Source organism: Elephas maximus, chromosome 12, assembly GCF_024166365.1.
Source record: "Elephas maximus indicus isolate mEleMax1 chromosome 12, mEleMax1 primary haplotype, whole genome shotgun sequence".
Taxonomy (NCBI): Eukaryota; Metazoa; Chordata; class Mammalia; order Proboscidea; family Elephantidae; genus Elephas; species Elephas maximus.
Window position 1 is genome coordinate 8022072 of NC_064830.1, and position 24547 is coordinate 8046618.

Below are 24547 nucleotides of genomic sequence, written 5' to 3' on the forward strand. Positions count from 1 at the left end.
AAACAAAGGTAATATCACATGACAATGTCAATATAATTAATTATGAGAAATATACCCAACGCATCTCTCACTTCACCCTTAAAGTTTTCTATTGCCAGGTAGGGTTCAGGAATAGCCCATTAGTTAAAAGTGTGAGGCAGAGCCTCCACAGTGCTGTATTGGGAATCCTGTTTTCTTTACTTGGCTTCCTCCCTCACAATGTCCTATTAAGGGTCCTGTTTCCTGTGCTGGGCTTCCTACCCCCCAGCTTTGCATGTGCATCCTGCTTTTGCTTGGAGGTTGTATGTAAACTCCACTGCACCTACTCGGTATAATTGAGAATATTGCTGACATAACTTGCATGAACTTCCTACTTGTTAACCCCTTAAAAGTAACTTGCCTGCCCGCCCTTGGGGAGCAGTCTTGGCAGCAGCAGCTCCAACCAACTCCTTTTCCTTGTACAATGCAATAAAGGTTCCTTTCCTGTTCTGCCGCCTCAGTCTCTCATTTATTGGCCAACATGAGTCATGCAGAGCAACCTGGGGTTTCCACCCAGTAATAAGTACATTAATGGTTTGTATTTGAGGCAGTGCTAAAATGTCCCATAACCTAGGACCACCAGCTATTCTTCATCTTTACTAGGAGTTAAACAAGAAGTGGCCCTAAAACTACAGGAAAATGTAGATTTAGAGAAACTCTTTATAGACAATGAGGGATGATGAAGCAAAACAAAGCAAGCAAGCGAAAAATTATGGATGGTCAAGACGCTCGGGTAGACTATATAATTTATGAAAATAAAACTTTTTTTTCATTCATCTAAAGTCACATAAAAAGAAAAAAAAAATGTTGACTGCCTACCCTACAACCAGCACTGTTGGAGGTGTTTTACACACATTCTCATTTGATCTTCAAAACATCCAGAATGTGCCACTAAACCCAATCTCATTACAGATGAGAAACTGAGTCTCAGAGGGAACTTGCTCTGGTTCTGCAGTTCAGTAAGAGGAGGAACTAGAATTGAACCTGAAGTGGGAGCTTGGCCCAAAGCAGCTACACATTCCAATGTGGTCTTACGATGTGGTGTAAAAAACTGAGTCTTCCAGAGACAACAAATAATTCAGTGTGCCTAGTTCTTAAACTGCCAGAGATTTAGTCTTATCACGGTACCATTTGCATATAAGGTAACGTGTACAGTGACTTCTGTGACTTTCCCGGCTAGTAGGGTCAACAGAACAAACAATACTTCCCTTTGGCCTGTATCAACTTTCTTTTATTTTGGAATACCACATCCTTATTTCCAAATAGTGAGCAATCTCCTGAGAATAAAGATTTCCTGAATGAAATAAAAGTGCCAAATTACTCTTGAACAAGGATTCTTTAAAGTTTTTTTTTTTAACCTTACAAAAGATGAAGGGTAGAATTTACTTATTTTATTAAAAATTTTTTTTAAATATACTAGTGAGCCAAATTACCAATTCTCTTTAATCAATTTAAACAAGATCAACAGGATGGAAGTTATAACTTACTTTCATTATTCTAACCTCCAGCATAGTAATTTGCAAACATCTCAACAGTTAGTCACTCCACAAGTATTCCCATAAAAGCCCAGCACAGTAAATAGCACTTTAAACTAGAGACCTGTGATTTCTCTGAATTGCACGTTCACTGATGTTCAGACTAGCTCATTATTAATTCATGCATTTCCATATAGCTCCATAAAAACACCTATGAAAGCTAGAAGCTGGATGCATGTTCTCTGAGCAGAAAAACTGAAAATCTTATCTCCTAGACATTCTTGAACAATCAGACTCTCAAGCTGGCTGTGGGCAGGGATCACAGAATGGAGTAATGATAGACAATAACATATTTGATGAAACTAACTGGAAATGGGACAGTTCCAGCCAGCAGTGTAAATACCCTTTCGTTGCTGTTATCTGACAATTCAGATCAAGAAAAGATATTACAGCAATGAGGTCCACAGAGGTACAGGAAGGCAGCACAGCACCAAAGTGGTGTCCTGTGTTTGACGCATGCGGGCTCACACAGCTTTGCTCTTTGCCACACAGTGACCTGTGTACCCCAAGTTGTTTTGCAAACGTGCTCAGATGGTCCCAGGGAGGTTCAGGCAAGTGTGTGGATGGCCTGGCACCTTTCACTTGGGGTGGCAGGAACCCTAACATGTACGTTACTGGCATTAGAGCAAGGGCATCATCTTTCGGACTCCTGCCCCTGATGTATCAATCTCCTACCGAACCCATAACATCATAACAAAGCTTTGAGAATGACATTTATTAAAACAATTAGAAAAGGAGGCGAGGGGGTCACATGGCTTTTCAAATTTTACATATTTACAAATAACTTATAAAATGAATTACAATCGGTAAAATTCAGAATTTAGGAAGAGCTTCTCCATGAACTGAAACGAATGTAGTTAACCTTGAATAAAGTAAACCACGACCGCCAAAAGAGTACTGTGAAATCTTCAATTTTGACAGTTTGCGGAATGATTTCTTTTGAAGGGTTACTAGATGCGCAACAGTAAATCCCAGAGGTATCATCTTTTTTCTCAGGCTTTCACCAACGATTTACCCTCCCTGGCAATTTCTTTTTTTTTTAAGATAAGGGGAAAGGGGTGTCACGATATTAAATAAATAAGTTCTGTCCCAATTCAAGCCGTGATTCATGCCCAGCATAACCAAATATCTGTACTCACTTGTACCCAGAGCCTCTTCCACTTCGGGCGCCCCTCCAGCTCCAAAACAACTACCCAGGAGGAGGAAGAACTAGTCTTTACTTGGCTCGGGCTCCGCCTCCCCAAAGAAGGGAAAGTCCCTAGTGAGCAGCACACCTGAAACAGGTAAAGGAGAAGTAAACACCCCACTTTTGTCCACTGCAAAACACCTACTTTATAAATATTCCCAGGACAAAAATAGCAAAACTATCCGGCTGGCAACTAGGGCCAGGGCTCCGCTCCGCTCCAAAAGTCTCGTAGTGACTTTTTAAGGAATCCGATCTAACGTGGGAAAACCAACAGAGACGGTCCCTATTACAGAGCCGGAAGGTGCGCCACCTCCGGGCTGTTTGCGACACTGGTGACCGCGCACGGGGTGCACCGTGGAGGCGACGGCACTGCGGGGGGCTGAAGCTCGGGGTCCTGGGAAGGGCGCCCCCGACCGGCGCGGACCTCGCTGGGGCGGCACCGGGGTCTGCGCGGGGCGTTACGTTTAAGGCTGCGCAGGGCCGGGAATCCCAGGGGGGTTTGTCCTCCTGGACACATGAAAGCTGAGGAAGGGCGCGTGGTCTCAATGGTGAGACGTCTTCTGGGTCTTACCCTAAACAATCCAAAGGCAAACCCATTGCCCTGAAGAGGATTCTGACTCACAGCGACCCTACAGGACTGAGTAGAACTGTCCCATAGGGTTTTCAAGGAGCGACCTTTTGGTTAGCAGCCGAGCTCTGCGCCACCGGCCACCAGGGCGTCAGGGTCTTACCCTGCTCCCCCGGAATTGCTGAGCCCCTCGCGCTCCGCTGGCCCTCCCCAGACCGCCAGCTGGCAGGCTCCGGTCGCCCGCTCCCATCACGTGGTCCAGGGAGGCACGTCGTCTCCCCACCTCGCCCAGCCCTCGGCCTCGCAGGTGCGTTAACTCCTGCCACGCTGCAGCGCACCGGCCAGCGTTTCGACGGTTCTGGCCAACACAGAGTCATCAGGGTCCCTTCCAGCGCTCACATCTCGGATAGCAACACGGACCGGCGGTCGAAGCCGGCGTGGGGGCCGTGAGCGTGGAGTCCCACCCATGTCCCCCGCCTCTGCCCCTGCAGGTGACTCTCCCACCCGGCTGGCAGTCGGTCACGTGGCCTCGGGGCGGGGTCACGTGGCCCGGGGCGGGGCCAGATCCGGAGTGCGCCTGTGCGCGGGGGCCGGACGCTGGGAATGCGCATGCGCCGCGGCTCGGCGGGTTCCGGCCGGAGCCTCTGACTCAGGTGCTACTTGGCAGGGCTTGACAAGATGGCGGAGCAGGTCCCCAAGTCCGTGCTGTTTGTATGTCTGGGTAAGAGGGTGCTGATGGAACCCCACTGCCGACTTTCACTGGAGGGTTGGATGGGGCCGCTTGCGCTGTGGGCCGCGCTGCTGAACCAGGAAAAGTGGGCGGAGAGATGCCTGGAGCGGGAGACGGAGACTTGGCTGTGGGGTACGGGCGACCGGGGCCCTTCCTCCCCGCCTTGCCCTGGCAGAGCCCGTCTCCAAAGCAGCACTTCCCCTATTGCACTGGCCTGGAGCCCCCGCTTCCCGCTTCCCGCGCAGACTGCCGGCCTCATACGCCTTAACGTCTGTGGTGCTGTCGTGATGCCCAGACGCCCGGGGAAACGCTGCTTAGCTGCCCAGTTTCCCCTGGCCGGTGCTTAGAGGTGGAACCGAGCTAACGTGGATCGCGGTGGGAGGGTTCCTGCTTCTCCGTTGTAAAAGCCAGGCCACGGAGACCTTAATTCAGATATCTTTGTAACCTTCGTCCCTGACCCCATCTGCCAGTGTCCCGGTTTCTCCACGTGACAAATGAAGGTGACTTATATTAATAATTTCTCCAGTGCTTTCCAGTTCAGGGATATTTTCCTTTTTAGAATTTCATATTGTTGATCATGCTGGTATAATAAAAAAAACCCACCGCCACAAAAACCACACCCACCACCCTTGGGCTCATAGCGATCCTATAGGGCAGAGTAGAACTGCTCCATAAGGTTTCCAAGGCTGTAAATCCTCACGGAAACAGACTGCCACATCTTTCTCCCGCGGAGCACTGGTGGATTTGAACTGCTGACATTTTTGGTTCGTATTCGAGTGCTTTAACCACCGTGCCACCAGGGCTCCTGTAATGCACCATGGTGGCTGCTAATGTGGAGTGTATATTTATGTATATTTATTTTCAGTACATTCAGCAGGTTTCTTTTGATCACCTAGTCTGTACTAGGTGTTATGGATTGCGTTTTGTCCCCCCAAAATAGGTGCCGTAAATCCTAACTTATATGCCTGTGGTTATAATCTCCCTTGGGAATGAGTAGCCTTTGTTATGTTAATGAGACGGAATTAGTATAGAGTGTCTCTTGAGTCAGTCTTTTTTCAGATATTAAAAAAAAAAAACCTGTTGCCTTCAAGTCTATTCTAACTCATAGCGACCCTGTAGGACAGAGTAGAACTACCCCATAGAGTTTCCAAGGAGCACCTGGTGGATTTGAACTGCTGACCTTTTGGTTAGTGGACGTAGCACTTAACCACTACGCCACCAGTGTTTTCCTTTGAGATATAAAAGACATTAAACAAATGAACAGAGCAGAGATGGGGGAAGATACCAAGGCACAGGAAGATTGCCCAGGAGGAGAAGCTCAGAAGAGACAAGGACCTGCCCCCAGAGCCGGAAGAGAGAAAGCCTTTCCTAGAGCCGTCACCCTGAATTCAGACTTCTAGCCTCCTAAACTGTAAGACTGTGGGCTCAAACATAGCAATGATTATGACGATGGCACCAGACTGGACAGTGTTTTGTGCTGTTGTGCTATGGGGTCACTATGACTCTGAACCGATTTAATGATACCTGACAACAACAACAAACTGTGAGAAAAGAAATTTGTTTGTTAAAGCCACCCACTGGTGGTACTTCTGTTATAGCAGCACTAGGTAACTAAGACACAGGCACTGTTCTACATGCTAGGGATATAATAGCAAACAGAACAGATGAAAATATCTGCACTTCTAGATCTCCCATTCTGCAGACATCAAACAGGTAATGTGTATACTCAGCCAGATGGTGTTAGGTATTGAGAAAATAAAGCAGGAGTCGGATGGGAGTCTAGTGTGGTTTTAGTGAAGGCCTTCCCTGGGTAACACCTGCACAAAGACTTGAAAGAGATGAGTAAGTAAGCCTAGCAAATATTTGTGGAAACCATCCTTGGTCTAAGGGGAAGCCCTGGGTAACACTTGAACAAAGATTTGAGAGAGATGAGGAAGTAAGCCTAGTACTTACTTTTGGAAATCATCCTTGGCTTAAGGGAAAGGAGGGAAAAACTTTTGAAGTGAGAGTGAGCTGCCCATGTTCAAGAAAAGGCGAGGGAGGCAGAGTGACCATGTAGCCTTTCTCAGTCAGGATTCCTGATTTGAACCTGAGAATTCAGAAGATAATTTGAGTGCCTAATTTCTCAGTCCTCCTATGGATAACACAGAATTAGTACCATTTTAGATGATAGAGGGAAAGTTAATTCATTATGTACAATGGATGCTTTAGAGGAGAAGTCTGCCAACTTTTTCTGTAAAGAAAGGCTTGTGGGCCATACCTCAGGTGTAGCAGGAACACTGTAATTTGAATTTCATGTAATTTTCATATGTTACAAAATATTCTTTTGAGTTTTTCAACCATTTATAAATGTAAAACTTACTCTTAGCTCTGTAGACCATACAAAAAAAGATGGCAGGCTGAGTTTGGCCACGAGCTATATGACATTTGGACCCCTGCTTGAAGGCATAAGGAGGTCCATATCTATCAGGCCTTGTAGGCCTTGCAAGGATTTTGGCTTTTACTTGGAATAAAAAGCCATTGGAGAATTTTCAGCATTTTGAGAGTTTTGATCTCCTTTAAGTTTTAAAAGAAGTATTCCAGCTTGTGTGTTGAGGTTCCACAGAAGGGGAAGCAAGGGCAGGAGGGAGACCAGATAGGAAACTGCTGCAGTAATCTAGGCAAGAGATGACCCTGTGGATGGGGCCAGAGTATTAATGGTAGAGGTGGTGTGTGGTCGTGGTCTCTCACTACGAGATATTGTGTATGTATTAACATGGTAGCCTATGCATAGGGCATTAAAGACTGTATAGTTTTCAAATGTAAAAATTTTATTCCTTCAAAACAGTTATTTGGATCCCTTTGAGACTGACAGGAGCCCTGGTAACGTAGTGGCTAAGTGCTCAGCTGCTAAGGGCAGTCTGCTCCTGTAAAGATGCACAGACTTGGAAACCCCGTGGGGCAGTTGTGCGCTGTCCTGTAGGGTCGCTATGAGTCGGAATGGACTCGATGGCGGTGGGTTTGGGTTTGAGACTGAAGGGCTGAAGTCTACAGCTGCATCATGGTTTTTGTTGCTAAAGCTAATCGCATGCGACCACTTCCTTTGGCAAGATCATTAAGTATTTTATGTTTTTGTGAGATAAAGACCTACTGGAGGACAGAGCTGTCAATCAGGCCATAGTCTGCACGGCTGGTAGAGATAGTGTATTTTTTCCTATCGTTAAATAGATCTCCACTGAGTGCTTTGTATGTGCCATACCCCAAGAGCTGCTGGGGATACTCCAGCTGGTAAACCAGACACAGCCCTTATCCTCATAGGGCTTAACTATGTTGTTGTGGTTAGTCCGTAGCCTTGAAATGAAGGTGTTGAGTTATGCCGCCTAATTTGGAAGCGAGTGCTTGGGTGATGCAAATGGTTAAGCGTTCAACTGCTAGCTGAAAGGGTGGCTGTTCAGACCCACTTAGAGGCACCTTGGAAGAAAGGCCTGGCAATCCTCTTTCAAAAGGTCCCATCCCTGAAAACCCTGTGGAGCAATTCTACACCGCACACACTGGGGAAGCCGAGAGTCGGAGTCGATCCTGAGGCAACTAACTACAACAATTTGGAAAAGACAAAGACCAAAAAAAAACACCCAAACTGGAGGCTTTACGGATTGAAGCTTTTCCTTAAATTTGAAGAGAGCGTTTTAAGTTTTTAGAGTGTATTTCATAGGTGACAGCCTGAACTAGTGTGTTTTATTGTTTACTGATGGGTTCTATTTTTAAATAAACTGGTGATGGCAACTTCTGCAGTTGGGAGGGCGAATAATACCCAGCCGGATGTTTTGTCCGGTGATCTTGTAGCTACTATGACTTTGCTTCTGACCTTTCGGTAGTAGATGTTTTTTCGCCCCTGCTTGTGTGTACAAACCTTCTAGCTTCTTTAAAGGTGGCCATCTGGGGGGAGAGTGTGGGTGACTACACCTTAACTTTTAAGACAAAAAATTCCAAGGGTTTGTATTATTGTGAGAAAACTAAACTGAAATTTTACAGTTAATGATTATTTGTAAAGGGTGGGACTAGGCTTTCTGTTGTCAAATGCTGAGATAGTAGGTGTCTATCTATAATGACTTCCGGAGTTTCACATAATAACATTTGTCTCAATTGGGGATAGGGCGATTGCTGTTCAGAGTATTCTGGGATATATGGTGTGTTAGTCATCTAGTGCTGCCATAACAGAAATACCACAAGTGGATGGCTTCAACAAAGAGAAATTTATTCTCTCACAGTCTAGTAGGTTACAAGTCCAAATTCAGAGCGTCGACTCCAGGGGAAGGCTTTCTCTCTCTGTCAGCTCTGGGGGAAGGTCCTTGTCCTCAATCTTCCCCTGGTCAAGGAGCTTCTCAGGCACAGGGACCCCGGGTCCAAAGGACGTGCTCTGCTCCTGGTGCTGCTTTCTTGGTGGTATGAGGTCCAAACTCTCTGCTTGCTTCCCTTTCCTTTTATCTCTTGAGTGATAAAAGGTGGTACAGGCCACACCCCAGGGAAGCTCCATTTGCCTTGGATCATGGAGGTGACCTGGTAAGGGTGTTACAATCCCACTCTAATCCTTTTAACATAATATTACAGTCACAAAATAGAGGACAACCACACAATACTGGGAATCATGGCCTAACCAAGTTGACACATACTTTTGGGGGACACAATTCAATCCATGACATACGGTGACGGTGAAATAATTACATACCCATAGGAGACCTTTCAGTAATTAAAATAGTGGGGAATGATAATATCTGTTTTAAAAACTAAACACAAATTTGCAATGTGGAAAGGAAGAACTTCACAGCACAGACCAGCAGATAGAGGGCATTCAAGATTAATTTCTTTTTCTTTTTCCTGGTTGATAAAAGTTTTACTCCACAGTCTATATGGGGGGGGAAAAACACAAAATATACTTAGGTTTTATAATGTAAAAACTAAAGGATATTGCAGAAAAGGCACTGGGTTGTTGTCATGTACCCGAGTGAAATGTCTCATGGAATAGAGAATCAGTTATGCTTCGCAACATTTTGGAAGATTTTACTTCTATGTGCTTTTCATAAACCATAAGATTCTAATAAAGAGTAACATCTGTCGTCTAATTACCTCTCCCTCCATTTTCCATCACCACCCCCTCAGTTCACATCCCTGGTTGCCATGGGTCAGAATCGACTCGACAGCAACAAGTTTGGCTTTTGTTGTGGTCTGTTAGTGGGTGTTTAATATTCGCCTCCTGAGTAGTCTTTGCCTTCCGTCTTGTACTCTTCTCATGCTCCCTTCAGCCCTGCAAGTTATTCTCCTGAATTGTGGGACGAGTCTGTGTCTTAAACAACTCTTTATCTTCAGGCCCCAGCAAGGGCTCGGGTCGTAAGTAGTAGGGGTACAGAAGTATGTTTGTTGGACAAATGCATCACATTCCTCTTCTCCCCAAAACCTTCAGCTTCTTCCTGCAAAGTCTAGCATTTTAGGACTCCGTGTGCCACGTCAGCCCATACTCACTGTCTGTACCTGAAGCCCGGTGCAGCCTCACTGGTAATTCATGCAATTCCCTGGAATTTAAATGTCACTTCATTCAGCTTCTGCCCACGACTATCATTTTCATCCTTTAAAGATCAACTAATATATATATATATTTTTTTCTACTAACAACTTTTACTTTCCTGCATTCCACTTATGTTGCATTTACGGCTGACTGTGTCTCCCCTAGGTACATTGCTTGGCACGGATGTTTTCAGGGGAGACCTTGTGTCTTTGATCTTTCTGCAGAGCAGCCTCAGCTCAGGGCTTTGTGTATCCCTGCTCCGTGAAAGTTCGTGCTTAGTTGTTACTTGTGCCAAAATACATTTTGTGTCTGTATTTTTTCATGAAATGATACTTGTCTTTATTGTGTGCAGTGTGTTTAAAAATACACGTTTTAAAATCCCATTTTATTGTCTTTCATTTTAAATTAGGCAGGTCTCAGCCCACTTCGCTGGTGTCGTGACTCACTTCTGGGCCGTTAATAGCAGCCTGAACATTTTAGTGATGTTGGTTGTAACTGTTTTTCTGATGTCTTTGTTCATATTTTGAGTACTTAGACAGTCGGTGTCAAATCATCGAACTTGGGTTTCATCAGTTGCTCTCTACAGAGTTCTGCCACTCGCTGGATTACATCAAAGAATAGTGTTTGTCATTTGCCCTTTCTTAGGGCAAATCCAGTCATCTCCTGATAGGTGTGTGGGTAGTTTACGGCTTTATAATAGAAATCAGCATCTGCTGTGCTATCAAACCTGTGGCCCACTTTCTTTCCCCCCTCCTTTTTTTTAAGGTAACATTTGTCGATCACCCATTGCAGAAGCAGTTTTCAGAAAACTTGTAGCTGATCAAAACCTTTTAGACAAGGTAAGTATTGTTGAGTGTCTCACAGAGGCCAGCCTGTGTTTTGTAAACTGTGAACATATGTCTCTTTTCCCCCCTGCAGTGGAGGATAGACAGTGCAGCAACATCCACATATGAAATAGGAAACCCTCCTGATTACCGGGGGCAAAATTGCATGAAGAAGCATGGGATTCCCATGAACCACATTGCCCGGCAGGTACCGTACTTGGTTCGAAAAGCAGACGTGTGTGTTTTGTGTTACAGTGGACCATTGACAGTGGTGCTGTTTCTGACTGGAACGTGGGCCGGTCACCCGATCCAAGGGCTGTAAGCTGCCTAAGACATCATGACATTAACACAGCTCATAAAGCAAGACAGGTAGAAAAGACCTTGTTCAATTCCTAAAATGTGGATTCTCGTAACTCGCATGAGTTGCAAAAGGCTTGCTCAAATGCATATGTTTGTTTAGCTCCGATGAACTTAAATATAGCTGCATTGTGACCATTTGATTTCCCTTCCCGTTCCGTGGTTCTGCAAGCCTTGTATGGTCTTGGAATTTACTTATTAGATTGTGTGTAAGAGTTCTACAACTTAAAATGTAGAGAGCCCTGGTTAAGAGCTGAGTTGTAGTCGCTGTTTTACCCATGTAATTTTTAGTGAATCATTCAGGCCTAGTCTAAATTAAAAGGGGACATGGTAACTCTTCTACTTCACGAGTTTGTTGCTAGAATGAAGTTAATGTGTATAAAAACATTTTATCAACTGAAGTGCTTCAGAAATATAGGGTGATATTATGGACCTATAATTAACAGTCTCATCATGTCAGACATAGATTTGAAGCCCATAAAGTAACAACCAAGCTTGTAATTTCGTGAGAAGATAGACTTGTATTTATATTATAGATGAGAGGATACAGTTGCTTTCCTAAGGGTTCCTTATTTAGTGTGGAAAAAATTACGAGAAATTCTCCAGTTGACCAAAATCTTATCCTTAAAATAACATTTGTATTGAATTTTCAGTACTCATGTGTTTTTCTTTTGTATGGTATGCGAAATGTTTTAAATGTGCACAGAGTATGGAAATAATTTGAAGGCCATCTATAATCCCATAAGCTGGGTTTGACAAAATTTGCCACCTTCTGATTTTTATTTGTTTTTACAAAGTAATATGTAGACATACAATTAAAGTTTTCTCTTTCTCACACAAAATAGTCATTTTCCTGAAATTGGTGTGTATTCTTCCCTTGTTCTCATTCTTTTATCGTATACTTAGGTTCTTGTAACACGTTCATTTGTACCAAAGTGTTAATCGAACATTTACTACGTCGGGTTCTGTTTTAGGTCCTGGGTGCACAGCAGTAAGCAAAGCATAGTTCCCGCTCTTATGGGGCTTATTTTGTCTGAAACGTTAGACGGTAAACAGAGGAGCAGCCATTCAGTGTGTCAGGTGGTAACATTGTGCTGACACTGGCTTGGATGGTTCACAAGAGCACACTCCTAGCGTCTCCTTCTGACTCTCCGTTGAGTGACTTTATGTCATGTTGGAAGCAGGAAAGTGACAGTGATGGGAGTATTTACACTACAGAAATCAGCAGGTGCTGCAAATTAGTCCTGTTTTTGGAGGAGCTGAGGAACAGAATGGGTGGGAGACCTTTACCAGCACACCAGTAAACCAAACTGAACGTGTTGTTGTCCGGTCAGTTCCAGCTCACGGTGACCCACGTGTTGCAGAGTAGAGTTGCTCCATAGGGCTTTCTTGGCTGTAATTTTATGGAAGTGGATTGTCAGGCCTTTCTTCTGTGGTGTAAATGGATGCATTCAAACTGTCAACCTTTTGGTTAGTAAACGAGTGCAAACCGAGTAGACCTGTAGCACACCAGGAAACCAAAAAAAACCAAACCCGTCGCTGTCAAGTCGATTCCGACTCATAGCAACCCTATAGGACAGGGTAGAACTGTCCCATAGGGCTTCCAGGGAGCACCTGGTGCATTCCAACTGCCGACCTTTGGTTTAGCAGCCGAGCTCTTAACCACTATGCCACTAGGCGTGATAGCTAATACGTTCTGTGAAAAAATCTAAAGCAGCGTAGGGGGTTGGGAGTGACGGCATTGAAGGTTTCTGTCTTAGGTAGGTACGTTAAATATATCCTTTTGCAAATTGCTTTTTTAAGATTGATCGCTGTTTTGAGGTTTATTTTTGTGCCAGTGTAGATCTAGCTTCTTTAAATTCTCTATTGTCGCTAATTGAAGCCAGTTTACCTGTTGCCATATTGATGGACATGTGAAAAGATGCTCAGCCTCAGCTGTAACCTGGAACGTGCAAATTAAAGCAACTAGATACCATTCCATGCCGGTCAGATAGGCAAAGATTAAAAGGTCTGTCCGTGGTCTGCCTGTGCCAGGTATTAAGAATATGGAGAAATGGTGAGGGCATAAGCGGGTGTACTTTGGAGAGTAGTTTTGATGGTGTCTAGGAAAGTTAAAGGTGCTTGTATCCTACAACTCAGCAGTTCTACTTTTGGATACAGATGGTGGACTAAAACCAAAAAGAAAAAAAAAACCAAACCTGTTGCCGCTGAGTCAGTTCCGCCTCATGGGGATCCTATAGGACAGAGTAGAACTGCCCCAGAGGGTTTCCAAGGAGCACCTAGTGAATTCAAACTGCTGACCTTTTGGTTAGCAGTCGAGCTCTTAATCATCGCGCCACCAGGGCCCCCAACCAAACCAAGTCACTTTTATTTCAGCAGTGTGAGATTTCAGTCCATTGTCTTCAGGCATTCATCATTTCTGTTCAGAAATTCATTGCGCCATTGTTGTTTCTTCGAAAAGACTGTCTTTTTCTCTGGTCATTTTTTAATTTTTTTTTTCCCCTCATGTTATTCAGTTGCTGGGTGGTGGAAACAGGTAAGCACTCGACTACTCACTGAAAGGTTGGTGGTTCAGACCCACCCAGAGGTGCCTCAGAAGATAGGCCTTGTGAACTTGTTTCCAAAAGGTCACAGCCTTGAAAACCCTGTGGAGTGTAGTTCAACTCAGACATACATGGGGTCACCGTGAGGTGGAATGGACTTGACTGCAACTAACAAGAAAAACACTTTTCAGCAGTACTACTATGGTATGCAAAAATTTGCTTCTTGAACTTGTGATTTAATTAATGTTTTTCATAAATTTTGGAAAATTCTGGGCTGTTATCTTTTTATATTTCCCTCTCATTTTCTCCTTCTGAGGCTCCACTTAGATGTGTATTGAACATGTATTTCTTACTCCTTTTTCTGTGTTTTCCATCGTTTTTGCTCATGCTTCAGTGTGAGCTTTTTTGCCAACATGTTTACAGAAAGTCTAACGTTCTGTTTCCAGACAGCCTTTAAACCTCAGCTTACTGAGTTCTTAATGTTTATTATCTGACTTTTTTAAATTCTGTAATCTTTACTTGATTATTTTTGTAGATTCTACTGAAATTCTACACCTTACCCTATATTTTCTTGAACATATTAATCAGAGTTACTTTAGAAAAAGCCTGTGTCTGATAACTCCAGTATCGGGCCGTCTGTCATCTTTTCGGTTTCTTTTCTTTGTTTCGTTCCTTGGTATGCGTGCTAGTTTTGGGGTGAATGTTGAATAAAGTGTATGAACAGTTGTAGACGTTTGGGATGATAGTATTTTGCTTCAGAATGAGTTCACTTTTGTAGGTAGGTGCCTTAGGCCAGAGCACTTTAATACAGTGAAGGGTTGAGCTGACTTGAGTCTGGGTTGTAGCCTTTGCCGGGCTTGGTCTACCTTTGGCCTCCCCCCGACCTTGGGTGAGCTCTGCAGCACTTCCCAACTCAGAGCTTGATAGGACTTACTTCCTAGACAGGCCTCCTCCTGTTTGGCACTTCCGGAGTAGGATTTTTTTCCTTGTTACTGTGAGTCTGCTACAACTTTCTACTTGGCTTCTTAGGTTTTTGCCCTGAGTAGCTTAAAAATCTGGCAAATGCTTTGAGGAGAAGCTGAGTGGAAGGCTCACTCACCTGTGCCTCCCGTCTGGGATCTTTGCTCTTCGAGTTCTAGCCGTCTTGCTAGTTCCTTATCCCCAGGTTTTCTCTTCAGTGCCGTGAAGTTACTGGCAGGTCTGTTGGTTTTTTGCTTTTTAACAGTGGCCCTCTGCCAGGATTCCTAGTCTCCTGGGGACGATTTCTCAGCATCTGCACTGTTGACATTTTGGGCTAGGTAGCTCTTGTGCACTGTCTGATGTTTAGCATCTTCCCTGGGCCCCTCCCACCTGATCCTGGGAGCACCTGCTCCGCCTCCTAGCCTTGACAATCAGAAGTGCCTCCAGACATCGCTCACTGTCCTGGGGAGGGGTGGGGGGCTGGTAGGGGGGCAAAATAGCCTTCTCCCTCCCTTGAGAATCGCAACAATAGCAATTTGCAGCATGTGGTCTGGAGACTCCTGGGGTTTCCAGAGATCTTTTCAGGGGATCCATGAGGTTAAAATCATGCATGAGTAAAAAAACCCACTCAAAGCACAAGACAGAGCAGTGGGTTTCGAGGAAGTGGGGCGCAAGTCTGTTGATGTGGTTTCAGATTCCACTTTGTAACTAACTTTTAAGAAAGAACCCCTTAGTTTTAGTGTGGTGTCAAAGAAGAATATCCAGGTATTTTAAAAAGCTGTTAAGATACACCTTTTCAACTGCATACTTTGTTCATATACTGCCACTTGGACACATATTGCAACAGAGCAAAGGCAGAAGCAGGTGTGAGAATCCATCTGTTTTCTATTAAGCGGGTATTAAAGAGATTTGCAAAACGTAAAACAATGACACTGTCCTCAACAATTTTGTTTTCTTTTTAAGTTTGAAAAGTATAGTTGTTATTTATTTAAATATGTATGTGTGTGTGTTATGCTAGGTAATGAATTTTTAAATGAATTATAGATGTTTTAAATTTTTTCCAGTTTTAATAGTAAATGTGATAAATATCGGGAGTGAGAACCCACATAAACAAAAGCTCTTTGGCAGCAGGTCCTAAATAATTTTTAAGAGTTTAAAAAGGTTCTACAATTAAAAAGTTCTAGAATCTCTGTTCTAGCGTTTCTATTCCCACTGCCGTCGAGTTGATTCCAACCCTGGTGACCCTGTGGGGAGTAGAACTGTCCAAAGCTGTCAGTCTTTATGGGAGCAGTCTGCCACCTCTTTCTCCTGCTTCTAGGGTGTAGTCAGTGCCAAGTATCAGCAAATGCCCTGAGGGAAGAATGGAGTAGACTGTCAGTTGACCTCTCCTTGGTAAACCCAAAAAAACCGACTGCTTTCCTGTCAATTCCAACTCATAGTGACCCTGTAGGACAGAGTAAAACTGCCCCTTAGGGTTTCCAAGGCTGTAAGTCTTCACGGAAGCAAACTGCCACATCTTTCTCGGAGCGGCTGGTGGGTTCAAGCCACTGACCTTTTGGTTAGTAGCCAAGTGCTTTAACCACTGCACCACTGTGGCTCCCTCCATGGCACAAGTAGGCAAACCTTAGGCCTGCCACCTTTTTTTTTTTTCTGTAAATAATCGTTTTACTGGTAGGCAGCCAGATGGATTTTAATATTGTCTATAGCTGCTTTTGTACTATAACAGCAGATCTGAGTAGTTGTGACAGGGACCCTATGGCCCAAAAAACCTAAAATATTTACTCTCTGACCTTTATAGAAAAGGTTAACCGACCCCACTCTGTGGTGTCCTCCTCTTTGGGATTTTGATCTTGGAAAGCCTACTTGTCACAGAAGCTCTTCAATGATTTTTAAGAGATGTTTTTGTTTTTTTTATGTGGATTTTCTAGTTTTTGGCAGTACTGTTGGTTTGCCATGAGCTATTTCATTATACAGGAAACGTGTGAGAGCCGGAACTCAACGGGAGGGACTGCCTCGTTTCTCCAGGTCTCCCAGGCTTTCCATCTTTGACATGGTGTAGTCTTAGCACTTTTCTGTTGCTCTCTATTAGTGGAAAATATTTGCGTTTTCCTTCTCTGTTAGGTTTCAGCCTTACACAGGTTCAGTTTTCTGCAAGCAGAAATCCTTTACATTGTTTACAGGATGTTAATTACCTTTCTGCTGCTCTTAATCTTTCTTATTTTGTCATCCAAACAACATCGAAAATTCATGGATGGCTTGCTAGATGGCTGTCAGTTACTAAGTCGTTCTTTTTTTAAGATCCATAAAAGATTGGTCCAAAATTAAAAACAATGTTTAATATTTAATCCTAAGAGAAAGAGTTAATTTGCGAACCTAGCCTATAATATTTACTCCCGGAGATTTTGACAGAAGCTAATGTCTTGGTAATGCTAACAGAATAGATTCCTTAGTACTTTATTAACATGCAGAAGCTGGACAGTGAAAAAGGAAGACAGCAGAATTGATGCATTTGAGTTAGGATGTTGGTGAAGAATGTTGCGTGTACCGTGCGCCGCCAGAAGAACTAACAAATCAGCCTTAGAAGTACAACCAAAATGTTGCCTAAGAGTGAGGATGGCGAGACTTCAGCTTGCTTACTTTGGACATGCCACTGGGAATGACCAATTGCTAGCAAAGGCCACTGTGCTTGGTAAAGCAGAGAGCGCGTTGGTGAAAACGAGGGAAGCCCTCGGTGAGATGCACTGACAGTAGCCACAGCAGTGGACTGAAACAGCAATGATCATGAAGACCATGCAGGACCGGACAGCTTTTCTTTCTGTTACACGCAGGTCGCTATGCGACAGAGCTGGCTCGACAGCAGCTAATGGCAACGAACACTAAAAATTAATGCTTACTTAAAAGCCAACGTTTCTCATTTTCTACAGGCTATTAGGTGTTTTTATTATTTTTTCTACAATTATTGTTAGAAAAACACTACTTTGTTTACCAGATTTTCAATATCTTCTTTATGATACCATTTTCCATCTATGGTTTGGTGGGCTATCTAATGAGGAAAACTGTTATTCAAGTTACATTCTTAGAAATTGTGTCCACCTTCATTTTGCAGCACGTTTATATTCCCTTATTTTCTTATTCTATCACTATTTCTAATATCAAAACTAACAAAATATTTTCTTGTTTGTATTTTAAGAAGGCTTATACTTAACAGATCATGTCAGAAAACATTTATAAACTCTCAGGTTAGAATTGGCAGAAATACTGAGTAGCACACTCTTTTATGTCATATTCAAATTAAGGGTACTTATTCAGAGTAAAGAAGAAACCGATTTAATGAATGTATTACTCACATTCTCTTAATAAATCTCTTCTGACCACCTTGTTTAAAATTTTATCTTCCTACCTCCCCCATAAAACACTTTATGTCTCTCCTCTGCTTTATTTTTTCTCCAAGGCATTTATTGCCTTCTGCGTATCCTTAGAAACCCTATGGGGCAGTTCTACTCTGTCCTGTAGGGTTGCTGGGAGTCTGAATTGACCTGACGTCAGTGAGTTTGGTTTCTGGTTGTATTGCCTGTCTCCCATAAGTAGAAAGTAAGCCCATAGAGGCGGGAGCTTTTGTTACTTTAGTGTATGTCACCCACAAGGGCCCAGAATATTCCCCTGCATGGTAGGCACTGAACAAGTACTTATAGAATAAAAAAATATGGTAAACCAATTAAGAGTATTAAATGTGATATTTTTGTATGTTGACTGAATTCTACTTTTCTGAGAAATTGAAGTTGAGTTATGTAAGCTTTGTGTCCATGTATTATACTATATTATGATCATTCCCAAGGAACTTTATAATTTAAAATTTATTTGCAGTACAGTTTTGGGAAGTAGATTAATTCTAACTTAAAGTTCCCTAAATTGTTTATCTTAATTAGTGAGTAACAGATTCAAATATGGTAATTTTTTTTTTTTAATAACTGCTTTGGGTCTTTTAGACCTACCTGGCATAAATACAAACCCTGTGTTTTTGACTTCTTGTTTAATTTTAGGTTACCCGAGAAGACTTTGCCACATTCGATTATATACTATGTATGGATGAAAGCAATCTGAGGTAATCATATAATTTTTCTTAAGAGTATTTCTGTTGAACTCTTAATTCAGTAATAGGCCAAGCAGTTTGTTGTCCAAAATGACTTTTAAAAAAAAAAAAAAAATTTAAGCATTTATTAGACAGTGGTGGTCACAATATACAGAATATTTAGAATAACAAGAAATTCACTGAGTAATTTAGAGTTGTCATATGGGTGTGTTTATTAAGATACGGGAAGTCCAACTAGCTTGATTTAATTTGAAGAACATCTAGGTTGTGATACAGATATAAAAAGATGCATTATTTCAGTATGAATGTCATTTTGCTATTGATATGAGTGAGCCATGGGCAGTGTGGTGTCTTACCTTTCTTATTTCTCCCTACCTCTGCCCCTCCCCTGTAAAAAGGCAAGACTGATGAAAAAAGGAAAACTTTTTACTCTAAGCTGCCAGTTGCCTTCAGTGATTAAAGAATGGCAGGCCAAGGTAGTAAATAAGGGCTGCTCCTTAAATAATGCTAACGTTGTGTGTTCTGCTTGGACCAGAGAGCTTTATTCGTATTAACTTTTTGCGTCCTCACAGCACACATTGAGGCAGGTTAGTCTTTACTATCCCCATTTTATTGATGAGGAAATTGAGGCACAGAGGCTAAATCACTTGCCCAGGTTCACAGAACTAGTGAATGGGCGTGACGGCATTTAAGCCCAGAGCATGTGGCACTACAGTCCACACGTCTAACCCCTGGGCCGTACAGCCACTAACGTGTATTTGACCTCAGGTGACGTTACATTTTACCTCATGGAGCTCGGTGGCATTTTTTCAGCTGTGTGTGTAGGCGCCGTGCTGGGTCCTGGTGATACAGTGATGGGGAAAATACTCATGCTGCCTACTCTCGAGAGAGGAGTCCCTGGGTGGGACGTTTGGTTAAGCTCAGCTGCTAACAGAAATATTGGAGGCTCCAACCTAACTAGAGGCGCATCAGAAGAAAGGCCTGGCAGCCTACGTCTGAAGGATCAGCCATCGAAACCCCTGCGGCACAGAGTTCTACTCTGACACACATGGGTTTACCCTGAGTCAGAACTGACTCGACAGCGGTTGTTGGCGTCCTCATGAATTTGAGAGTCTAGTGTGGACTACAGGTATCACTCAAGGGAATATTAAATCTAACTAGAGAAGCGGTGAAATGAGACACTCTGATAAAGTTCCAAAAACAAGCAAGTACAAGTATAGTTTTACAAAGTTAGGAACACACTTAGCTTAAATGACGAAATGAAATGTACAAAGATTTTCTGATTCGAAAACTGAGGAAATGAGCTTCCTATTGCACTACAGATTTTACTATTTAATAATACACTAACTAACTGAGACTGGAAACGCTGGTCGTGTAGTGGTTAAGTGCTACGTCTGCTAACCAAAGGGTCGTCAGCAGTTCAGATCCACCTAGGCGCTCCTTGGAAACTCAACGGGACAGTTCTGCTCTGTCCTGTAGGGTCACTGTGAGTCGGAATCACCTCGACAGCACTGGGTTTGGTTTTTGGTTTTTTTTTTAACCGAGACTATTCAACGCATTTACAGTACTCAATATTATTGCGAATAATAGCAAACACATGGCCATCAAAGAACTTGTCATAATTTGGTGTAACCATGAGAATTTGTTAACTTAGTCTCAATAACTAATTTACAAGGATGCCATGTGTTTGGTGAGGAAAAACCGTCTCTGTTTTAAATGACTTTTATCAGCGTGAAAGATATGAATGGAACAGTTTATAATACTTTCTTGCCTTCATTTATTCTCATTTGGTGTTTTTATTACCAAATAAATAAGAAAATGCATTCTTGACCTTTTTACAACATGTTAGTTTACATTTTATTTACTTACTGTGTTTTTATTTAAGACTTATTAAAATGCTTAAACTTTCTGTTTTTGTTTTTTTGGTAGTTAATTTGTTCTCAATTTTCTCATTTACAAAATAACAGCATTGTAGATATTGTCAAGAATATCTTGTTAGAAAACTCTTTAGTAACAACATTTCCAGACTTGACTGACTTCAGTATACAGTACTTTTTTGTGTGTGGTGCAGTATATTCTCTGACTCAGGTTTTGCGCATGCTGTTGCCTTCACCTGAAGGTTCTTTCTTTGCTACTTTGTCCAGTCAGCTCCTACTTGCTCTTCATTTTTAGCGTGAAGTAATTTCTTTAGGGAGTGTTCTGCTGCTTTGGAGCCTGGGCTAGGTTTTCCACTGTACTCTAAAGATTTTTGGTCATTTCCCTGTCTTTGACCTTAACTACTGTACTGTGAACGTCATCAGATTGTAGTTCTGCTGTCGTGTGTTACCCCCACCCACTAGCGCAGTGCCTGACTTGTGGTAGGTACTCAGTAGAAATTTGTTAAAAAGGATGAATAATTAAAGTGTAGCTTAGCTAAGTTTGCCTTTTAATAGCAATATGAAAGCTAGAGGCAGAAGACCCTGAGGAGGATGGTGATGAGTTCGCAGTTTGGGGCAGAGCCTTGAGGAATAAAAGAAGGAAAAGTACTTGGTGAGGCCTACTGCGTGAGATAGTGCCTAGATGCTGAGACCCGCCGGCCCCCCGTCTCGGCCGTGTAGATCTGGAGGAGCAGGAACTTGCTTCATACTGCTGTTGGGTTCTTTCTGTCACCATTTCTTTATTTCTGAAACAGGTTCTTGTTGAGTGATTGTCCTGAAATATGTTTCGCAGGAGAAGACATAATTATTTTTTTGACTTGAAGGAGTTCACTTTGTGTAAATCAGAGAAAATACAAGCTCCCTTGTCTAGAGATACGCCAGCCTGGGACATCTAGCTGCATGAACAGCCATACAGATCTGCTGAGTATTGGATTTCACTTTTAAACCAGGTCACTTTTGCTGGGTTTTGATATGGATGTTTCATAAACCCTAGCAGATGTCCCTGTTTGACTTGAAACTGTGGATCAGAATACTGAAGTTCATGTTTCAATTTTACAGAGATTTGAATAGAAAAGGTAATCAAGTTAAGAACTGCAAAGCTAAAATCGAACTGCTCGGAAGCTATGATCCACAAAAACAGCTTGTTATTGAAGATCCCTATTACGTAAGTGCAATTCACATTTCACGTTACCTTTTATGTTTATGGCTAGTGTAAAAGCTAATGTGTTTGTACATTCTGCCATATTAAATGACAGGTTAAGATGCTCTTAAATGAGACATTTTTGTTACACATACTCTTGTTCTTTATTTTTCCTGCCCTTTTAGGGGAACGACTCCGACTTCGAGACTGTGTACCAGCAGTGTGTCAGGTGCTGCAGAGCATTTTTGGAGAAGGCACACTAAAGCCGCATCCATTCGTGGCTAATGACCAGCCGAGACGAAGCTTCCCGGTGATGCCCTACGTTTTGTGATTATTGAATGTGTTAAAGTGTAACGCTGCTCTGTAGCTCAAGGCCACAACTATTTCTTCAGTTGACTTATTGTTTCTTACCTTCAAAATAATTGTAGATGGAAATCAGCTGTGATTGACAGAAGACTAAATAAACATCTTTGATTCGGAACAGTTTATGGGGTATGTTAAATGTTCTTAAATTAGTTGAGCTTCCCATTTTGCCCTCAATACAAACAAAATAGTAGACCATCAAGAGAAAATTTTGGTATTTCGTAGCACTCTCATTTTCCTGTGTTCGGCAGGTACCAGTCTAAGAACTGCCATTCCTCTGATAATGTTTAATTATGACATTAATGAATAACCAAATAAAACATCACTTTGAGGCCCAGGTCAGCATCTGAGCCCACTGAGATGTCTAAGTAGCCTACTCTACCTCTCTGTAAGCTGACACGGCTGAGTTAATGCAGGACAGGTGTCCTCTGCTCACCTGTGCTACCTCTCCTCTGTTCACCCAGGGACTTTCCTTGACCGCCAGCCCTGGCCATAGGAGGCAGTCTGGATCAGACATATTTTGATTCACATGCGCTCATAGTATACACTCATGTTAAAAGAATTGGAAAAGATTTCTGAGACGAATCTTCAGCATCTTTGAGACTTCTTAATTTTTGTCTAGTTTATTTCATAAGGAAGTCAGCTTACTTGCTCCTACCGAGCTACTTTGCCTCTGAAAATTTAATTGTATCAAAAGGACACTGTATGCTGTTTAATCTTATAGTCAGTTTGATGGATGTGTCTTTTTTTTTTTTATATATATATATATGCACATATAACCCAAATGTCAAATCTATATTGACTTAGGTGAGAAAAATAATTTAAAAAGTTGGAAGAAGAGAGTTCTATTAAAGTCCTTAGATACTATATGTTAATAAGTTAGTAAGTATTTTATCAGTGTTTAATAAATTTATAGGAGAATATAGGTAATTTCTGTGTACTTTGAGATGAGTGTAATCTCAAATTCATTTGAATACATATCAGAAAAGATTGTTTTAAGAATAAACTGGGGCATGTAAAAATGTAACTGAGCTAAATCTGGTGTTTGTCTGCTTTTTTACTGACAAACAAGTGAAGTATTAGAAATCTATGCCTTTGTCCCTTTCAGATGATCTGTGATGTTATATGTGCCTATTAATCTTCAGTATTAGGAGGTAAAATGATGGAAATAAGCACACTGCTCCCACATACAGTAATGTCTCCTTTATGCAATAAAGTCAAGGTCAGTGCAGCTCCTGGTGCGGTTTTCCATGCAAGTGTCCACACCAGAGGACGGGTTTCCTTACTGATCCCAGTCAGCGTCCCTTCCTTCAGACTTCGACATGGCACCTTTTGTGTAGCGGCGTTAAGTAATTGATAATGTTAATTATTAGATTAGTTTGAAATATATCTGCCTGTAAAATCTGGGGCTGTCTGAAGGCCCCTCTTAGCTTTGTGTTTTCATTTGTTACAGTGCATATTTTAATCCTCCCCCTTCACAGTTAGGGACCGGAGGTCCTGAGAGAACTTCTAATCGTAAAAAATCAATCCTCCTACAAAGGTGGGGGGGGGCAGTATCACCTGAAAGAACCCGAAGTGTTTAGAGGAGGAAGACCCGCGCGGCTGCTCCGTGAGGGCGTTCCTCTCCGTGGGTGTCCTCAGAGCATTTAACACTGCGGCATCACCAAGCTCCCAGGTGGCACGTGTGGGCCCTAGGTTTCTTAACTCACTTACGCTTGAAGGGTTCACTGGCCTCTCGCTGGATGAGTGTGAGGTAGCTTTCCTGACACTCCACCAAAGAAGTACCAAAAAAACCAGTTGCCGTTGAGTCGATTCCAACTCATCTACAGGACAAAGCAGAACTGCCCCAGAGTTTCCACGGAGCGCCTAGTGGATTCAAACTGCCGATCTTTTGGTTAGCATTCGTAGCTTTTAACCACTGTGCCACAAGGGTTTCCAAAGAAGGTACAAGAAGGGAGAAATGACCCCAGTGATGTCATTACGGGAAAAAAAGAGTGCTAAACGTTTGTCCAGCTCCGCAGTGATCTAAATGCCACCAAGCGGTACCCTGAAAAGCTTCCTAGGAGATAGAAAATTTGAAAAGGTTAAAATAGATTTAGAATTTGATATTGGTACCCTAAAGGTGTAAAGAATTGAGAAGAAGAGATTGAGTAACTTCAAGTAGAAAATAGGATTAAACCAGAATCCTCCCCAGGTTATACCCAGCCCTGATAGTTTCAGTAATAGTTTAATAATCTCAAAGAACTTTCTTACTCTTCTCTGTTCCTTTGTGTCACAGACAAAATCCTATACTGTATTTCTTTTTTTTTCCTTTAATTTTTACACATGTATCTTAAATGTGGGTTCTCAAACTAATCAATACTTTGAGGACAACTCTGCCTTTTGGTTATACCCAGACAGTATCACCTGTTTATAAGGGGTCATATGAACTTAGAAACTCATTGCTTTGCTGAATTCAACTTACCTTTGTAAATTGGATCCACCCAGATTAGTTTAAAATATATCTGCTTGTTAAATCTCGAGTTGTCGTAAGTTCCCTCTTTGTGTTTTCCTGAGTATAAAACGATGGAGATGAATGGATGCAACCTTGTTAGAAATACTCCCTGCCAAGTCAGGCTCTGTCTCAAGAAGAAATTATGTCACCAATATATAGAAGCCTCTACTTTAAAAAGAAAAGCTAACTTAAATACTTGTTCTTTACAGGAATTCCTAGCCTCTGAGTTTCATTATGGAACTTGCTGATTTATGTGTTCTGTGACAGTCTGCCAGGGTAGCAG

General features: G+C 42.4%; 2 protein-coding genes across 6 annotated transcripts in view; one reads left to right on the forward strand and one right to left on the reverse strand.

Annotated features, from left to right (window-relative positions):
- SH3YL1 (SH3 and SYLF domain containing 1) overlaps window positions 1-3814 on the reverse strand; it is a 53598-nt gene extending 49784 nt beyond the window's left edge. The window contains exons 1-2 of one of the 4 annotated variants that reach the window (XM_049903216.1): window positions 3591-3814; window positions 2693-2827 (exon numbers count right to left, since the gene is read on the reverse strand). In XM_049903216.1, coding sequence (XP_049759173.1) covers window position 2693 — 1 coding nt within the window. In that variant the 5' untranslated portion in view covers window positions 2694-2827; window positions 3591-3814. The other 3 variants (XM_049903218.1, XM_049903214.1, XM_049903215.1) reach the window with 3 other exon arrangements.
- A 96-nt stretch (window positions 3815-3910) lies between these two features.
- Window positions 3911-21895, forward strand: ACP1 (acid phosphatase 1). Of its 2 annotated transcripts, none has more exons than XM_049903219.1 (6): window positions 3911-4028; window positions 10342-10415; window positions 10495-10608; window positions 18301-18362; window positions 21326-21431; window positions 21593-21895. In XM_049903219.1, the coding sequence occupies exons 1-6, from the start codon at window positions 3986-3988 to the stop codon at window positions 21668-21670; spliced, it is 477 nt and encodes a 158-aa protein (XP_049759176.1). In that variant the 5' UTR covers window positions 3911-3985; the 3' UTR covers window positions 21671-21895. The 2 variants fall into 2 exon arrangements, with proteins under 2 accessions (XP_049759176.1, XP_049759177.1); XM_049903220.1 differs by lacking the exon at window positions 10495-10608 and adding an exon at window positions 10656-10769.
- Window positions 21896-24547: the final 2652 nt, after the last annotated feature.

Excerpts from the sequence above, each read along its gene's own strand:
- ACP1 (XM_049903219.1), top strand. The coding sequence starts at position 3,986 with ATGGCGGAGCAGGTCCCCAAGTCCGTGCTGTTTGTATGTCTGG. Across the intron at positions 4,029-10,341 it reads CGTGCTGTTTGTATGTCTGG|GTAACATTTGTCGATCACCC; the intron begins GTAAGAGGGTGC and ends CTTTTTTTTAAG. Across the intron at positions 10,609-18,300 it reads TGAACCACATTGCCCGGCAG|GTTACCCGAGAAGACTTTGC; the intron begins GTACCGTACTTG and ends GTTTAATTTTAG.